The 19373-nt window shown below is 44.8% G+C and overlaps 2 protein-coding genes across 5 annotated transcripts in view; both read right to left on the reverse strand.

The window, feature by feature from the left end:
• Positions 1-613: 613 nt before the first annotated feature.
• Positions 614-5998, reverse strand: SLC31A2 (solute carrier family 31 member 2). 2 transcript variants are annotated; one of them, XM_056539162.1, is made up of 4 exons: positions 5854-5998; positions 3584-3650; positions 1344-1599; positions 614-1239 (listed from the first exon to the last, which is right to left on the reverse strand). In XM_056539162.1, exons 1-4 carry the CDS (start codon positions 5857-5859, stop codon positions 1053-1055), a joined length of 516 nt encoding a protein of 171 aa, XP_056395137.1. In that variant the 5' UTR covers positions 5860-5998; the 3' UTR covers positions 614-1052. The 2 variants fall into 2 exon arrangements, with proteins under 2 accessions (XP_056395137.1, XP_056395138.1); XM_056539163.1 differs by lacking the exon at positions 5854-5998 and adding an exon at positions 5234-5253.
• A 9446-nt stretch (positions 5999-15444) lies between these two features.
• The window catches only part of HUWE1 (HECT, UBA and WWE domain containing E3 ubiquitin protein ligase 1), a gene marked incomplete at its 5' end in the record, with an annotated part of 39578 nt that continues 35649 nt past the window's right edge, over positions 15445-19373 (reverse strand). For all 3 annotated transcript variants that reach the window (XM_056538555.1, XM_056538556.1, XM_056538554.1), the window contains 2 exon segments: positions 15445-16482; positions 16636-16826. In XM_056538555.1, the coding sequence (XP_056394530.1) occupies positions 16380-16482; positions 16636-16826 (294 nt within the window).

Raw genomic sequence — 19373 nt, forward strand, 5'->3', positions numbered from 1 at the left:
GTAAGCTCCAGAGGAAGTTGAGTAGTACTTTCCAGTCTGACCACAGTGCTCTCTGCTGACACCTCTGTCCATGTCAGGAACTGTCTAGAGCAGGACCCATTCCAGACATGGACAGAGGTGTCAGCAGAGAGCACTGTGGTCAGACTGGAAAGGAAATTCAAAAAGAAAAGAACTTCCTGTGGAGCATACAGCTGCTGATAAGTACTGGAAGGATTAAGATTTTTAAATAGAAGTAATCTACAAATCTGTTTAACTTTCTGCCACCAGTTGATTTAAAAAAAAAAGTGTTTTCCATCGGAGTACCCCTTTAGGATCTTGTTGAAATATCTATTTGAAAAAACTGATGGAATGTACATTTATATGGAGAGCCCAATCCAGACAAATTCCTTGTACATGTAATGAAGAAAGAAGAAGGTCCGGCACTTCGGGTGAAGGATAAAAACCAGCTTTCCTTTATTCAAAAACCTTGACACAGTTCACATACAGAACAACATCTGACGCGTTTCGCCCACGTTGGGGCTTAATCGTCTACGATTAAGCCCCAACGTGGGCGAAACGCGTCAGATGTTGTTCTGTATGTGAACTGTGTCAAGGTTTTTGAATAAAGGAAAGCTGGTCTTTATCCTTCGCCCGAAGTGCCGGACCTTCTTCTTTCTTCAATTGGATTGTGGGCCGAGGGCGGAACCGGCCGGTCCGTGGCACAGGTGAGCCATTTGGACGTTCAGTGTGAAGCGGACTCCACAATTTGCAATGTAATGAAGAGTATATAAATGAGGGGTATCTGTATCATAAAAACCATAGGTACACTCTAAAAAGGTAAGGCCACAATACCAAGGTATGGCACCTTAGAAGTCACAGCTATGGGTTGTGGGGTTATACCGGTGCTGACAGGTGACAGCTCACAGGGTAGTGCAGGAGTGTGTGAATATAAAGATCATATATATATAACCTCTGACCCTGCCGGCCAGTATGCGCCATGTCAGGTCCATAGATGGAGGCATACTTGTCCATAACAGTCTCTGTAGCCATGTTTGGAAGACTCTGGAAGTCCTCTATACACTGTGAGGCTTGGGGTATTTGGCAAGAAGAGGGAACGCCATGTAGTATCCAAGGGCAGAGCCGAGAACAACGGCTATAAAGATGGCGGCATTGTAGGACATGACACACAACATCACCACGTATCCGAGAAACACTTGGGCTGTGTGCAGGAGGGCGAGCGAAGAGTGCAGGAGCCACCACCTGTGTGTAGAGACAGACGTGAGATGGGGGGTCCGGCGTACTGTACTAAGATACGGTCACAATAATATACAGAATGGTATAGGAACTGGCAGGTGGACACTCACCGGTAGGTGGAAGAAGGCGGAAACTGCACAGAAGGAGCAGAGTCCTCCCCTGGAAACAGAGGATCGGGACCGAGCGAGGTGTCAGAACCAGCCGGGGTGTTGGCCTCTGTGTCCGACATCAGCGGGGGACATAGAGCCGAATCCGGAGTCAGCGGCAGCGTCTGGAGGACCCTGGTGAGAAGGTTCGATTTCCACACCTTAGAGATCTCATAGAGGACGGTGAGGAGTAGGACGACCACGAATGAGACCACGAGACCTGGAGGGAGAAACATCACCTCTTTAGGGTCTATTCACTCTGCAGAATTTCCGCCTCAAATTAAAGCCCATAGACTTCTATGGGATTCCGCACTCCCATTCACACTTCTGAAATTCCGCAAGCGGAATTTCAGAAGTGTGAATGGGAGTGCGGAATCCCATAGAAGTCTATGGGCTTTAATTTGAGGCGGAAATTTCGCAGAGTGAATAGACACTTAGAGGGATGATTTATCAAAACCTGTTCAGAAGAAAAGTTGCTGAGTTGCCCATAGCAACCAATCAAATTGCTTCTTTCATTTTAGGAAGGCCTATGAAAAATGAAAGTAGTGATCTGATTGGTTGCTATGGGCAACTGAGCAACTTTTCCTCTGGACGGGTTTTGATAAATCTCCCCAATAGTGTTTATATCCCAAGATCTGCACCAACAGGAACAAGACCCTGAGGCTGCGTTTAGATGCCATTAAATACTGTAATATTTATCTTCTTTACAGATTAATTTATTTTCATTCTTATATAAGAGTTACATGTTTATTGTTTTTATTTTTTTATTTTTCCATAGACAGGACCCCAAATCTACTGGAAACAAAAATTTACTTGTCAAAATTTTCATTTCCTGGAGTCCTTAGGTAGCACAATAACAAATAGCTTGTAGGCACAAATAGAGGAATAGCGGGCTGGGAATACTGGTGTAAATAAACCTATACTGCACCTATAGAAAAATGGAAGGCAATATACGGAAAAAATAAATAGGGGTGCACCATGAAAATAGAAAAAAAACTGTAAACTATCAAAGAAAAAAAATGTAGACTTTTTTTTCCCCCTAACAAATAGCTTGTGCTTCCATAGGACTATCAGGAATATACAGCGGTCCCTCAAGTTACAATATGAATTGGTTCCAGGACGACCATTGTATGATGAGACCAGAATTCTATGGAAACCTGGGAATTGGTTCTGAAGCCCCAAAATGTCATCCAAAAATAGGAAAAACTGAGGATTAAAGAAAAATAAGTAGATAACTAAGAGATAAAGCAAATCCTTATATATAAAAATAATAAAGAGCTGCTGGGAGCTGTAAATCACTGTCTATGTAGAGGACAGGAGCTTCTTCAGGGTCCTGTACAGTACACAGTGTCCTAAAAAAGTAACATGGAGCCGCCCTCACCTGGTGTCCAAAGGAGCAGCTAACCCTGGTACAGGTAAAGAGTACAGAACATGTAATACCTCCCTATACTGTAGGGGGTGCCACCAGACACCAGTCAGTGCATACACTTCAGTAATACAGGTAAAGAGTACAGAACATGTAATACCTCCCTGTACTGTAGGGGGCGCTACCAGACACCAGTCAGTGCATACACTTCAGTAATACAGGTAAAGAGTAGTACAGAACATGTGATACCTCCCTGTACTGTAGGGGGCGCTACCAGACACCAGTCAGTGCATACACTTCAGTAATACAGGGGTTTTACCAGTGATTGCCCATTCTGATTGGTCAGATCTTCTGGCCATTGACAGGTATCACAGATCTGGACTGTCTGTATATTGTATGTTGAGTCTGGTATCAAGTTACAATGGTCCAGAAAAGACCAATGTATGGTGAAAATATTGAGGGATCACTGTATACTTTTATATGAAAAGTGGAAATTCACAGAAAACAATAAAGGAAGTGACTCATGAAATCATAAGACTGAAGCCTAAGATTTGGCTCAGATGGGTTTGCAGAATTGGGAAGTTCACATAGAGATGACTTGGGTTATTGGGTGAAGAAGACGACTGGAAATACAGATTAGGTAACATATATCCCTGAATAATACAGAACACAATGGTAAATACACAGAGACAAGCTGCAGCCTGTGTGTGCACCCTGAGGAAACTCCCAACACCTTCTCATCCCTCACACTGAAGAAGCCGCAACGTGATGACTCAGAGAGGAAGATACATATATATCACTCTGCACTCACACTCACTTATACAATGGCGTCTCCTACCTGCCAGCGTCTGGACCATCCAGAAGTCAAACAACAGGGTCACATGGTCTGAGAAGATAAAATACATCTGCAGAAGGAAAAAGAAAACGTGTGAATTAATAAATGCACTTTACGTACTGCCTCCTCATCTCTCCCTATAAATGATGTAGATACAGATAGTACTGCCTCCTCTCATCTCCCTATAAATGATGTAGATACAGATAGTACTGCCTCCTCATCACTCCATATAAATGATGTAGATACAGATAGTACTGCCTCCTCTCATCTCTCCCTATAAATGATGTAGATACAGATAGTACTGCCTCCCCCTCATCTCTCCCTATAAATGATGTAGATACAGATAGTACTGCCTCCTCTCATCTCTCCCTATAAATGATGTAGATACAGATAGTACTGCCTCCTCTCATCTCCCTATAAATGATGTAGATACAGATAGTACTGCCTCCTCATCTCTCCCTATAAATGATGTAGATACAGATAGTACTGCCACCTCTAATCTCTCCCTATAAATGATGTAGATACAGATAGTACTGCCTCATCTCATCTCCCTATAAATGATGTAGATACAGATAGTACTGCCTCCTCTCATCTCTCCCTATAAATGATGTAGATACAGATAGTACTGCCTCCCCCTCATCTCTCCCTATAAATGATGTAGATACAGATAGTACTGCCTCCTCTCATCTCTCCCTATAAATGATGTAGATACAGATAGTCCTGCCTCCTCATCTCTCCCTATAAATGATGTAGATACAGATAGTACTGCCACCTCTAATCTCTCCCTATAAATGATGTAGATACAGATAGTACTGCCTCATCTCATCTCCCTATAAATGATGTAGATACAGATAGTACTGCCTCCTCTCATCTCCCTATAAATGATGTAGATACAGATAGTACTGCCTCCTCTCATCTCTCCCTATAAATGATGTAGATACAGATAGTACTGCCTCCTCTCATCTCTCCCTATAAATGATGTAGATACAGATAGTACTGCCTCCTCTCATCTCTCCCTATAAATGATGTAGATACAGATAGTACTGTCTCCTCTCATCTCTCCCTATAAATGATGTAGATACAGATAGTACTGCCTCCCCCTCATCTCTCACTATAAATGATGTAGATACAGATAGTACTGCCTCCTCTCATCTCTCCCTATAAATGATGTAGATACAGATAGTACTGCCTCCTAATCTCTCCCTATAAATGATGTAGATACAGATAGTACTGCCTCCTCTCATCTCTCCCTATAAATGATGTAGATACAGATAGTACTGCCACCTCTAATCTCTCCCTATAAATGATGTAGATACAGATAGTACTGTCTCCTCTCATCTCCCTATAAATGATGTAGATACAGATAGTACTGCCTCATCTCATCTCTCCTTATAAATGATGTAGATACAGATAGTACTGCCTCCCCCTCATCTCTCACTATAAATGATGTAGATACAGATAGTACTGCCTCCTCTCATCTCTCCCTATAAATGATGTAGATACAGATAGTACTGCCTTCTCTTCTACCATTACAATCCCTGGGGCCGGGCATGGACACAATGGCGGACAATGCGGGGATGATGGGTGCCATTTATCACACATTCCTAACACAGAGACACCAAGACCGCCCCATTCAGGCCAATCACAGATCACCTTTTATCCGTTATCCTGATCTGAAAAAATATATATAAATAAATAAATATATATATATATATATATATATATATGCTACACTCTGATAGGTTGCTATGAGCAACAATGGACTAACAATGTCAATAGGATGTTAAAAAATAAAATTGTGTGAAGAAAAAAAAAAATGGCGCAATACAGACAGGTGTGAATAGGCCCTGAGACAGAGCACAAAATCACTTCAAGGCTACTTTATACCGACTCCAGCAGGGAAAGAGTTCATTTGTTGTTTTTTTTTTTCTTCTTCTCTTAAGGGAAGGAATTAAGGAGTGCACTGCACTCGCAAGTCATGCTGGGAGATGTAGTTCCGCAGCACTCGCTTTTAAGTCAGTCACCCAAGCTGTGACTCTTTAGTTGTTGCAAAACTACAACTCCCAGCATGCCCTGACAGCCTTCGGCTGTCAGGGCATGCTGGGAGTTGTAGTTTTGCAACAGCTAGAGAGCAACAGGTTAGGGAAACGCTTTACGGCTGTCGGGGCATTCTGGGAGTTGTGGTTTCGGAACAGCTCGGGAAAAAAAAACTGCTGTCTTAAGTGAAGAAATAACGCAGGCGACACGTTCACACTGGGTCCGGCCTCACTCACCTGCATGGCACCGGTCACCGCGCTACCCGTCTACAGCCCCGACAGTCATTAGGACTTTCCCAAATCAGCTGACAGTAGAGAGCGGGGCACGGTGGGAAGGAGGCGGGGCTGTAGAAGTCACGTGACCGATAAAGGTTGATGCGCTTCACGCTCTAATCGCCAGGCGTCGCTGTTTCTCCCCAGTCCTGTGTGCAGGAGGTGTGCAGGTGCTACCGAGTAATCTATGGTCGCCTTCACGTGCGTATTACCCGTCTGTACGGGCGTAAATATACGTTTAGCGCATAACTCCACCGCAGATCTGGCTTCACCCTCTTCTCTTTGTGCCCAGCACAGCAGGCGGGTTTTCTAGCACAGTTCTTGGGTGTCAGAAAGGGCACAATTCCATCTTTCATTTCCATTGCTTTTCAGGGGGGGGGGGGGGGGGGGGGGGGGAATAGCAGGGACCTGGGCTGGAGGTCACAATCCCCCCCAATTATTATATCACATGACAAGAGGAAGCAATTGTGCTGAATAAAATTCATGGAAAGAAAACATTCCTTTTTTCTTTCCTAAAACAGCGCCACCACTGTCTTCAGGGCGTGTACAGTATTACAAATCAGTTCCATTCAGTTTGATGGAACAGAGCTGAAATACCGCATAGAAACTGAAGACAAGAGTGGTGCTATTGCCGAAAGAAAAAGTTTCTATCCCTCCCCCTTTAGGGCCCATTCACACTACGGATTTTCCTAGCAGCCTCCTATTATTTTCAATCGGATTCTGCTGCAGCATTAACACTACAGAATTTTCAGACCCCAGACTTCTTTCAGCTGAATTCACCCTGTAATGCATTGCCGGCTATTCAGACGGCACATTTCCGAGTGGCCTTAGCAATGGCTTGTGTTGCCGACGCTGCTCCAGATGTTATGTCCAGGCAAAGATTCCATAGTGTGAATGAACCTGTATAGTGTCACAGAGAAAGGTCAACAGTTTGGATCGGTCAGGGTCTGAGTGCTGAGACCTCCACCGATTAGGGCAACAAGGGGGAAGAACCGCGTTTAAGCGCCTCACTCAACTGATCGCTGCGATCTCCTTCCAGCTTCACGAGGAGGCCCCATTATGAGTCTACGGAAGCTGCTAAGAGCAGGTGAATGAAGTTCTTAAAGGGGGACTCTGCCTATGTAAAACATATCCCCATCTCCTACATAGTGATGAGTGGCAGGGGACATATTCGAATTTGCGATATTTCACAAGTCTATTGACGATTATTCGTCCTATGTTTGCGAAATTTGCATATTCAATATGTTCCTTCACTTTTTTCCAGGTGAAAATTTGCATAAACATTTTCATGTAAAAAAAAAAAAAAATTTGTCATTACAAATATATAGCACTATATTCTACAAATCTAAGGGAGGGATCAGCACTGGATGATCTCAGATCCTGTGCAGTAATATCCGATAGCTTGTCACCGCTATATTTCAAATACTCTCCACCAAAAGATACAGCACCAGGGACAAGGTCCGGTATAATGCAGGCTTTGGTCAGTATTGTGTACAGCAAGCGTGTCAAACTCAAAGGCTAACATGGGTCAAAAAAAAACAAGGTTTAAGTTTATGTGGGCCACATTCAAAAAAAGGACGTAGTAACGCCGGCCCTTAAATTCTGGGAGTGTGACGTGAATGAACGTAAATACAAGGTCCCCACATTAGGTGCAGTATAGTTCCCCCACACATTAGGGGCAGTACAGTTCCCCCACATTAGGGGCAGTACAGTATAGTTCCCCCACACATTAGGGGCAGTACAGATCCCCCACATTAGGGGCAGTACAGTTCCCCCACATTAGGGGCAGTACAGTTCCCCCACATTAGGTTGGCAGTATAGTTCCTACACAGACATACAGCCTCCAGCCAATGTACAATGTATGGCTGAAGACTGTGGGGGGTATTTATCAAAGGATTTATGTGTTTTTTTCCATGTAACTTTGGCGCAGTGTCTTTTTGCGCCAAAGTTTGGCGCATTTTCTCCACTGTCATTTTTACAACTTTCTCAAAATCACACGGTCCTGTGTGTGATTGGGAGTTGTAGTTTTGCAACAGCTGGAGGCACCCTTGTAGGGAAACATTGACCTAGAGTCTGCTAAGCCTCCAGAATACAATAGAGGCAAAGAAAACAACCAGGATACTGCATTCCGAGATTGCAATGGCGCAGGCAAGATGCTGATCTTTGAATGTTCTGACTTTTTTTTTCTTTTTAACAACTTGAAATACAGATGTACCCAGAGGTGAATTTGTCACCCAACTTATTAAGAGGCAGCAGTCCTATGTAAAGCCAGTTCTGTCACTTAGTAGGTAGCATTTAGTAGTGTTTGCAGAATGTGCACCACAAGGAGGCAAAATAAACAACTGCAGTGAATAGACTTCACCTTCTAGGGTGGATGCTCTGTAGGCATGGACATGACGTTGGCTGTCCGGGCATGCTGGGAGCTGTAGTTTTGCTGCAGTCCCCCTGGTTGGGAAACACCACCATAGCAATATACCCTACTGCAGGGGTACTCAACTATTTTTAGTGAGGGTCCGCTTATCCAGGTCTGCCATCCGGTGAAGGTCCGAGCTGAACGGTAAGGCCTGGTTCACAAATAGCGGCCTCAGTGCCATGAAAGAAAGAGCAAACGAGCAATTGAGTGTGAAGGATGTACTGTATGACCTGAATAGAATACTGCCACACACTGTACCCTCTGACTATACTACTGCCACACACTGTACCCCTGAATACTGCCACACTGTACTCACTGACTATACTACTGCCACACACTGTACCCCTGAATATAAAATTGCCACACACTGCGCCCCTGCTATACTGCCATAAACTGTAGCCCTGAAAATACTGCCACATACTGTGCCCCTGGTATATTACTGCCACACGCTATGCCCCCAAATACATTTTCCACAAACACTGTGCCTTGTACACAATTGTACCTCTGTGCCCCCAGAATTAATGATGCACAAAATTAATGATGCCACTGTGCCCCTAAAAGAACTTTGCCACGATGACTCTCCACCTGTTGCAAACAACTATCATGCACAGACAGAAGGTCATGATGGGAGCAGTAGTTCTACAACTGGAGAGTCACAGGTGGGGGGGGGGAACAGAAATTTGTACCCAAGAGCTGGTCTCCCGTCCCAGGTCCTGCTGCTCCGGCCTCTTCTAGTCAGGCCTGGCCGGAGCAGATGATGCAGGCAGTGCTAATCATGCTGCCTGCAACATAGGAGAAGCACCGGGCAGGGAACACACTGTTCTCAAAGACCTATACAAATGAGGTATCTTAAAGACCTATACAAATGAATGAGCGGAGGTCCGGATGACTGGCGGCCACGGTCCACCAGTTGAGTACCACTGCCCTACTGGGACATAGGAGTGTCATATGGGGAGACACTTCTAGGTACCAATGTAGAGCCGCGCTGGAGGACCCATGATGGCCATTCATCTCATTCCCATGAGACTACCTCAATATTTTTTTTTCCTTTAGGAAGGACCATTGCTGCATTAAAAGAGCTGTCCAACCAGCAAAAACACAATCCCTCAATTCTTGAATGTAATTTTACTTGACAAAATATATATAAATTATTTTCTTAAAGGAGCACTTCAGCCACAAATTAACTTGTCCCCTATCCCGTTCCCGGCTCAGTGAGGTGCATGTGCTGCAGATGGCATGCACTCCATTCATTCCTATAGGAGCACTAAAGAGACCCGAGTACAGCTCTCGGGCATCATCATCGCTTGATAGAAATGAATGGCGCAAGTTCCGTCTACAGGTACACTACATGTGCTCCTCACTGAGCGCAAGGGTCCCATCCTGAGAGCCCCGTCCCAGTGGTCGGATCCCCACAATCAGCTACTTATGCCCTAGCCCAGTGTTTCCCAACCAGGGCTGAAGGTTGTCCAGGCATGCTGGGAGTTGTAGTTCTGCAACATCTGGAGGCACACTGGTTGGGAAGCACTGGATACGGTATAGGTTAATAGTGTCTGGAGTTCCCATTTGCCAGATATTACAACAGACAAGACAAACCTGCTCTTCTTCCATTAGGGAGGACGGACAGACGTGTGTGGGATGGGGGGTGGGTATTTTATTTATAAAAAAAAAAAAAAAATGTGTGTATATATACACACACATATATATATACATATACATACATACATACACATACATACATACATACACATACATACATACATACATACACATACATACATATATACACATACATACATATATACACATACATACATACACATACATACACATATATACACATACATACACATACATACACATACATACACATACATACACACACATACATACACACACATACACATACATACACACACATACATACATACACATACATACATACATACATACACACACATACATACATACACATACATACATACATACACATACATACATACATACATACATACACATACATACATACACATACATACATACACACATACATACATACACACATACATACATACATACATACATTACATACATATATATACATACATACATACATACATACATACACACACACACACACACACATATATACACATACACACAGTCATAGCCATAAATGTTGGCACCCCTGAAATTTTTCAAGAAAATGAAGTACCGTATTTATCTGGGTATACCACGCACCGGCCTATAACACGCACCCTCATTTTACCACTGATATTTGGGTAAAAAAAGTTTTTTACCCAAATATCCATGAAAAAAATGAGGGTGCGTGTGTGCGCGTGTATACCCCGATACATCCCCAGGAAAGGCAGGGGGAGAGAGGCCGTCGCTGCCCGCTTCTCTCCCCCTGCCTTTCCTGGGGTCTAGAGCGCTGCTGTCGGCCCTTTTCACCCCCTGGTTATCGGCGCCGCTGCCCGTTCTGTCCCCCTGACTATCGGTGCCGGCGCCGGACAGCCAGGGGGAGAGAAGGGGCAGCGGCACCCTTTGCCGGCGCCGCTGCCCCGTTGCCTCCCCCCATCCCCGGTGGCATAATTACCCGAGTCCGGTCCGCGCTGCTCCAGGCCTCCGTCGTGCGTCCCCAGGGTCGTTGCTATGCACGGCGTGGCGCACTGACGTCATGCGCCGCGCCGTTCAGCGCATAGCAATGACGCCGGGGACACACGACGGAGGCCTGGAGCAGCGCGGACCGGACTCAGGTAATTATGCCACCGGGGATGGGGGGAGGCAACGGGGCAGCGGCGCCGGCAATGGGTGCCGCTGCCCCTTCTCTCCCCCTGGCTGTCGGCGCCGCTTCTCTCTCCCTGGCAATCGGCGCCGGCACCGATAGTCAGGGGGACAGAACGGGCAGCGGCGCCGATAACCAGGGGGTGAAAAGGGCCGACAGCAGCGCTCTAGACCCCAGGAAAGGCAGGGGGAGAGAAGCGGGCAGCGACGGCCTCTCTCCCCCTGCCTTTCCTGGGGGTGTATCGGCGTATAACACGCACACAGACTTTAGGCTAAAAATTTTAGCCTAAAAAGTGCGTGTTATACGCCGATAAATACGGTATTTCTCACAGACAAGGATTGCAGTAACACATGTTTTGCTATACACATGTTTATTCCCTTTGCGTGTATTGGAACTAAACCAAAAAAGAGGGAAAAAAAAAGGAAATTGGACATAATGTCACCAAACTCCATAAATGGTCTGGACAAAATTATTGGCACTCAACTTAATATTTGGTTGCACAACCTTTGGAAAAAATAACTGAAATCCGTTGCTTCCTATAACATCAATAAGCTTCTTACACCTCTCAGCCGGAATGTTGGACCACTCTTCCTTTATAAACTGCCCCAGGTCTCTCTTATTGGAAGGCGCCTTTTCCACACAGCAATTTTAAGATCTCTCCACAGGTGTTCAATGGGATTTAGATCTGGACTCATTGCTGCCACTTCAGAACTCTCCAGCGCTTTGTTGCCATCCATTTCTGGGGCTTTTTGACGTATGTTTGGGGTCATTGTCCTGCTGGAAGACCCAAGATCTCAGATACAAACCCAGCTTTCTGACACTGGGCTGTACAGTGCGACCCAAAATCCGTTGGTTATCCTCAGATTTCATGATGCCTTGTACACATTCAAGCCCCCCAGTGCCAGAGGCAGCAAAACAACCACAAAACCAAATTATCATAGAACCTCCACCATATTTCCCTGTGGGTACTGTGTTCTTTTCTTTGTAGGCCTCATTCCATTTTTGGTAAACAGTAGAATGATGTGCTTTACCAAAAAGCTCTATCTTGGTCTCATCTGTCCACAAGATGTTTTCCCAGAAGGATTTTGGCTTACTCCTGCATTGACACTAGGGGTGTGAATCGCCAAGAATTTGGCGATTCGATTCGCGATACCAGTGTGGCGATTCGATATATCGCGATACCCTCTAGGTGACGATACATCACGATATATCCCGATTCTATCTAAAAAGACAATGTCTTTTACACTTTTATTAAAACTTTATTTTTATTTTATTTTTTTTGTACACCATTAGTCTTTTAGGAATCATTAGATTCCTCTGACAGATGAATAGAGTTCTATTGAACTCCATTTATCTGCGATCCATTGATAGAGCCCGGTCCAGCCAGAATCCATCAATGACAGAGCCACGGAGAGCATATACATCTCCCTTTAGACGCCGCTGTCAACTTTGACAGCGGCGACCTAAAGGGTTAATAGCCAGCCGCGGCGATCGCTGCATGCTGGCTATTAGCAGCGGCAGAGTATGGAGCGGGCACGAGTCGGAGCCCGCTCCGTACACCCAGAGCGCCGCCGCTGTGTCAGATCCGGCTGACAAAATGTGGAACTTGTATCTCCTGATGCCCGGGACATGCTGTTCTGTGCATCAGGAGATACAAATTCCACATCACTAAAAGAATCGATTCAAAAATATTTTGAATCGATTCAGTATCGGCGAGTGAAAATCCCGATAATCGCGGGAATCAATTTTTTCTTACATCCCTAATTGACACCTTTCATCCATTTTTCTCTTCTGTCCACGCCCAGGGAGATTAGCTACAGTGCCAGGGGTTGCAAACTTCTTGATAATGTTGCGCACTGTGGACAAAGGCAAATCTAGATCTCTGGAGATGGACTTGTAACCTTGAGATTGTTGATATTTTTCCACAATTATTGTTCTCAAGTCCTCAGACCGTTCTCTTCTTCTCTTTCTGTTGTCCATGCTTAGTGAGACACACACAATGCAAAGACTAAGTGAACTTCTCTCCTTTTTATCTGCTTTCAGGTGTGATTTTTATATTACCCACACCTGTTACTTGCCCCAGGTGAGTTTAAAGGAGCATCACATGCTTGAAACAATCTTATTTTTCCACAATTTTGAAAGGGTGCCAATAATTTTGTCCAGCCCATTTTTGGAGTTTGGCGACATTATGTCCAATTTGCTTTTTTCCTCCTTTTTTGGTTTAGCTCCAATACACACAAAGGGAATAAACATGTGTATAGCAAAACATGTGTTTAGGGTTCAACATTTACGGCCATGAATACACATATAAAAATATATTATATATATATATATATATATATATATATATATATATATATATATATATATATATATATATATATATATACATATATATATACACACACACACACACACACATCTGGGCCAATCACATGTCTCCACTAGGTGCTGGCTTATCTATCCAACAGAATCCTTGTGATTGGTGACACTTTAAACAGAGTTGAAGGGGAAGAAACCCCTCAGTCACGTGAACACTAAACAGATGTGGGATGATAACACACTGGGACATACAAGGTCCACACCACTATTGCCACAATCTTGATCAAGTTAGGTTGTATTAGTTCAGCAGGTTGTGGTATACGCTGTAGATCACCTTATGGCTATACAGAGGGCACATACTTCATTAGGAACATTGGACCACTTATAAGACTTCTGGTCCCTGAAGAAGGAATCATGCCAGGAAGACCAAGTCCATCAATCCCTTAGCATATCACAGTGATCTCCAAACTGTGAACCTCCAGCTATTGCAGAACTACAACTCTCAGCATGCACGGACAGCCAACGGCAGGCAGAAAGTTGTAGTTTGCAACAGCTGAAGGTCCAGAGTTTGGAGACCACTGGCGTATCCCATTAAATCTTCAGTAAAGTTGTCCCTATTGATCGCACAATTCTGCCCAGTTGGTGTCTGTATTTTCATTAGTGTTAGCAGAACTACTTCAGGCAGTTTCTTTTTTCTTTCCTTATTTCAACATGGGAAGACACTTTAGAAACTGAGAACCCCTTTGACACACTTATTTCCTAAACTATATGGTCAATACATGGATGACCTCACAGGATGACTTTAGGCCGAGGCTACACAGCGATTTCGGGTGCGACATGGGTCACGCAAAGATTGCCATGTCACACTGCAGGCATCATGGTTCATTACAGCTTAAGGGGGAACTCCAGAAATAATAAAAATGTTTTCAAATCAACTGGTGCCAGAATTGTATACAGATTTGTAAAGTACTTCTATATAATAATCTTAATCCTTCCAGTACTTAGCTGCTGTATGCTCCAGAGGAAGTTGTGTAGTTCTTTTCTTTTTTTAAATTTCTTTTCAGTCTGTCCACAGTGCTCTCTACTGACACCTCAGTCCATGACAGGAACTGTCCAGGGGGTAGAGGCAAATCCCCATAGCAAACCTCTCTTGCTCTGGACAGTTCCTGATACTGACAGAGGTGTCAGCAGAGAGCACTGTGGTTAGACTGGAAAGAACTACATAACTTCCTCTGTAGCATACAGCAGCTGATAAGTACTGGAAGGATTAAGATTTTATTTATTATTTTTTTTTTATAGAAGTAATTTACACATCTGTATAACTTTTTACCACCAGTTGATCTGAAAACATTTTTTCCTCCAGAGTACCCCTTAAAGCTGTATTGAACCATGATTCCTGCAGTGTGGCATGGCAATCTTAGCGTGACCCATGTGGCACCCAAAATCGCTGTGTAGCCGGTTGATTTGAAAACAGTGAGACCTGCCAATCTTTGGCTGCCCGACCAGCGTTGTGGGCAAGAGAAAAAAAAAAAAGATATAAAGTAAAGCCAGCCATCGTGTATATTTTGGCACAAAGTAATAACAGAACTTCAGATTTCATCCCACTCCTCATATCTTACAGATTGTCGTCCCCTATAAAGTTGTGTAACTTCTACTAACAAACACAAACCATAACTTATCGGCTTTTCAAACTAAACCTTTATTTAACCACTTTCATCCATTCCTTCCTTCTGAGCAGTCGCAAAGACACAAGTGCATTATGTTGTGCACAGCATGTGAGGGGTGAGCTAGGAACGCCTAGCATGAAAAGGCGGGGGCAGCTTAAAAAGGAGTGGGACAATATGCTGGGCAAAATGACAAAATCTCTGCTTCAATGATGCCCATCCTTCCCCCCCCCCCCCCCAAGTGCTTTACAGACATGGCAGCCACATCTCTCCCAACGTTTTTATAACTTGCAGCAAAAAAAAAAAATAAAATAAAAAAAAAAATAAACGCTTGTAGTAAAGTCATTTCTTCATAATTTTTTTTTTCATTTGAGAGAAAAATCAACGAAAAAAAAAAACAAAAAACAAAAAAAAAGAACAAATCCAAACAGAAAATCCTAGCAATCCAAAACCTGAACTTATGATGGGAAAGGGGAAAAAAATGAATAAATATCAGGGAGACGGGTGGGATATAAACCTTGGCTGGACCATATGATATCTATTTGTACACTGTACTGTCCCACTGAAGGGTAAATGCCGCATTGCATCCCGTAAGGCAATTCTCTCTTCTTTCTAGGCTGACAATATATGGGATGGGTGTATACACAGCATGTGTTCTACCAATAGCCACTGGCGTATTACCAAACCTCGTAGGCTGCATCTGTCACTTGCAACTCTCATGGTTTTCCCCCTTTGCGATTCATTTGACCACCACCAGCGGGCATGAAATAAAAAACTGTATTGATCGGGTATTTCCTTTCAGTGGTTTATTTACAGGTAAACACCTCAGTATTTTTAATAGAAGCTGAAAAAAATAGCGTTGGAATAGTGGCTATTTCTTATGAGTGCTCTAGTTTTCTCTTCTTCCACTGGTTCTTTGCACTTTTCACATATTTATAGAACTCTTAAACCATTTAACCAGCTTCTCTACCCTGCATTCAGAGGTTTTTGTTTGTTTTTATTTTCTTAGAAGAGCCAAAACCAAATCAACTCTTCCTTAGGCAAAACTGAAGAAAAGCAAAAAAGAAAAAATATATTTATATACTATATCATTTTCCCCCTGCTCCTCTCCGTTCTCTACATTCCTCAGAGCAGTGTTTCAAGTCTCAGCACGGCCGGTTCACCGTTGGAAGGGAACCGGAGAGACGCGGCAGCTTTAGAAGGCAAGTCCCTCTTCTCGGTGCCAGCAGGGTGAGCGAGATAGATGCATGGCTTGGTTTTGCTCTCTCTTTAATGTCTAACAGTAGAAAACATATGCGATGGGGTAATCCTAGGCCAGGCCGAACCCCTCAGAGCACTCCTGAATTGCCAAAAGCAGCATGTGACGTAGCTTCTCGTAGCTCTCGTAGGCTGGAAGGTCCAACTGGTTAAAACTGAATAGAGGAAACAGATGTAAACATTTATTAATAATAAAGTGATCTATGACAGTAGCAAAACAATAGTACTGTATATTAAGCAGGGAAAATGTTAGGTCAGGGTACAGCCATAACAGGTTTGAGCCCACCAGTGTATTGCTGGATCCTTACCATGTGTGGGCAGAGGGCAGTCTGTCCGTAGATCGGTCATCTCGATGTATTTGAAATTTCTGAATGCCATTCATTCCCTCCAGAGCTGCGAAGCCCTGCAAGGGAACTTTGGATGTTCCAGTGACAAACTGAAGAAACTTTGCTCTGTCCGCTTGGTCAAAGGAGCGCAACGCTCTCCAGAACCACTGAATCTATGAAAAAACAAGGCAATTAGATAAGCCTGCTGTACTTGTATAACTTAACATATGGTATCTTAAGTATTAGCTTAGCTGAAAAATAAAAAAGGTGAGGTTATAAGTTTGGCAACCAACATCAGTTCCAGGAAAGGTACAGTTCTGGTCTTGCACCCAAATTGCAATCTAACTTTTTCTGCAGCTTTTAGCAGCAAATACAGCTGGCAGATATTACATTTTTAGCATGAAAAAGTCTGTATTAAAGGAGTACTCGGATATAAAAACGTATCCCTTATCCTAAGAATAGAGTATAAGTTTCAGATAGCGGGGGGTCCGACCGCTGGGAAAAGCGCAATCTCCCGTACGGGGCCCCGGCAGTCCGCAGGAAGGGGGGTGTGTTCGACAACTGCAAGAAGCAGTGGCTGACAGGCCCCTCATTACAACTCTATGGGGAGAGCAATCTACGACTCTGCCATAGAGCTGCATCGAGGGGGGCGTGTCAGCCGCTAGTCGTGCTATTTGGCCGTAGAGCCAGGGCCCCCTATAGGAGATTGTAAGGGGAGGGTCCGTCCTTAGGGTAGGGGATAAGTTTTTATATCCTGGAGTACTCAGTTAGGAATATATTTAGATTCCTCACGGCGAATGTGTGATTATTAAAAGGATATTTTTTGTACTCACCATAAAATCTCTCTCATAGCCTTCTTACCTATACTGATGGGTATATGCTCTTGCCACTAGGAAAAAAAAGTTGGCTCCTCCCTGGCAGGATATACCCGCCCACTGGAAGTGAGGTAATCAGTTTTGTCACAAAGCAGTAGGAGAAGCCAACAAAGAAATATGTCCGAAGGACCCTAGAACAGAATCCCAGATTTTAAAAAAACCGTAATAACCGGAAAAGAATATCCGGACAAAAAAAGTGGGTGGGTGGGCGGGTGCGGTGTCCCCCAATGAAGGCTATGAGAAAGATTTTACGGTGAGTACAAAAACTTACCGTAAAATCTCGAAGGATCCATTTGGGGACACAGAGACCGTGGGTATATCTTGCTGCCACTAGGAGGCAGACACTGGGCATACAAAAAGAAGTCGACCGCTCCTGGCAGGATATACCCTGCATACTGACTGAGCTAATCAGTTTAGTCCCAAAGCAGTAAGGAGGACCGAGAGAGAAAAACAGGGGGCGTCCGAGGGAACCAGACAAAAAATAACCGAACACTACCCCTTGGATAGAAAACCAAAGCATAAGAACAAAACAAGAGGGTGGGTGCTGCCCCCCCCCCCAATGAATTCCCCAATAAAGAGATTTTACGGTAAGCATAAAAAAATTCTACTTTTCTTGGTCTGCTCCATTGGGGGACACAGAGACAGTGGGATGTACCAGAGCAGTCCCCAGGGTGGGAAAAATACCCAAAACATAATCCGGCAGAAGACTGAGCCACTGCCGCCTGCAACACCTTGCGGCCCAAACCGGCATCAGCGGACGCAAAAGTGTGCACCTGGTAGAATCTGGTGAAGGTGTGCAAAGACTACCAGGTGGCCACCTTGCAAGGCCAAAGCCCTATTGCATAGCGCCCAAGTTCCCAAGGAGGGGTGGGAGACTGGTATGGCAGAGCCACATGTGCCACGCCCTGCAGGAAGGTACGGATGTGAGGGTTGGAAGCCAACGGCCGTTGAAAGAATAGAAAGAGCCAAAACTTGACCGTTAAGGGAGCTGAGTTCCAAACGCTGATCCAGACCAGATTGCACCGCCAGAGGGTCGTGTGACTTTGCTACAAAGCAGGGAACCTGCCTGTTGTGGGGAGATGCGAAGAGATCCACGTCCGAAGTCCCCCAAAGAGTGCAGATCTGCGCAAACAGCTATGGATGGAGAGACCACCCCCCGGATCCACGGAGGAGTGGCTGAGAAAGTCCGCTTCCCAATTCTCCACAACCGGAATGTGAATCGTGGAGACAGCAGGCACTCGAGTCTCGGCCCAGAGCAGAATCTTTGAGACCTCCTCCATCACTGAGCAGCTGCACGTGCCACCCTGGCGATTGATATAAGACACCGCCGTGGCATTGTCCGATTGGACTCGAATGGAACGACCCTGAAGGAAGAACTCCCAATGGAGGAGGCAAAGAAAAATGGCACGGATCTCCAGAAGATTGATGGGGAGGCGAGCCGCCTGAAGAGACCAGAGACCCTGGAGAGTCAGATCCCAAAACACACCTCCCCAACCCAGGAGACTCACATCAGTCGTGATGACCTGGCAGTGGAGGGGAAGAAACAACCTCCCCTGGAGAAGGAGGGAAGAGTGGAGCCACCACAGAATAGACAGACAGACGGAGGGTGGCAGAAGAATCTTGCAATCCAGAGTGGAACGCAACTTGTCCCGGGCGACAGCGGAACTGGGCGAAAGGAACCGCCTCCATGGCCATCATCCGGCCCAGCACCTCTATGCAGAAGCGAATCAGAACAGAAGAGGGGTGCCATAATTGACAGACACCCTCCGACAGGGAGCGCAGCTTGTCCTGCGGAAGACGAACACGGGCAGCAGCTGTGTCGAAAAGGAGACCCAGAATACAAGG

This window comes from Hyla sarda, chromosome 9 (assembly GCF_029499605.1).
Source record: "Hyla sarda isolate aHylSar1 chromosome 9, aHylSar1.hap1, whole genome shotgun sequence".
NCBI lineage: Eukaryota > Metazoa > Chordata > Amphibia > Anura > Hylidae > Hyla > Hyla sarda.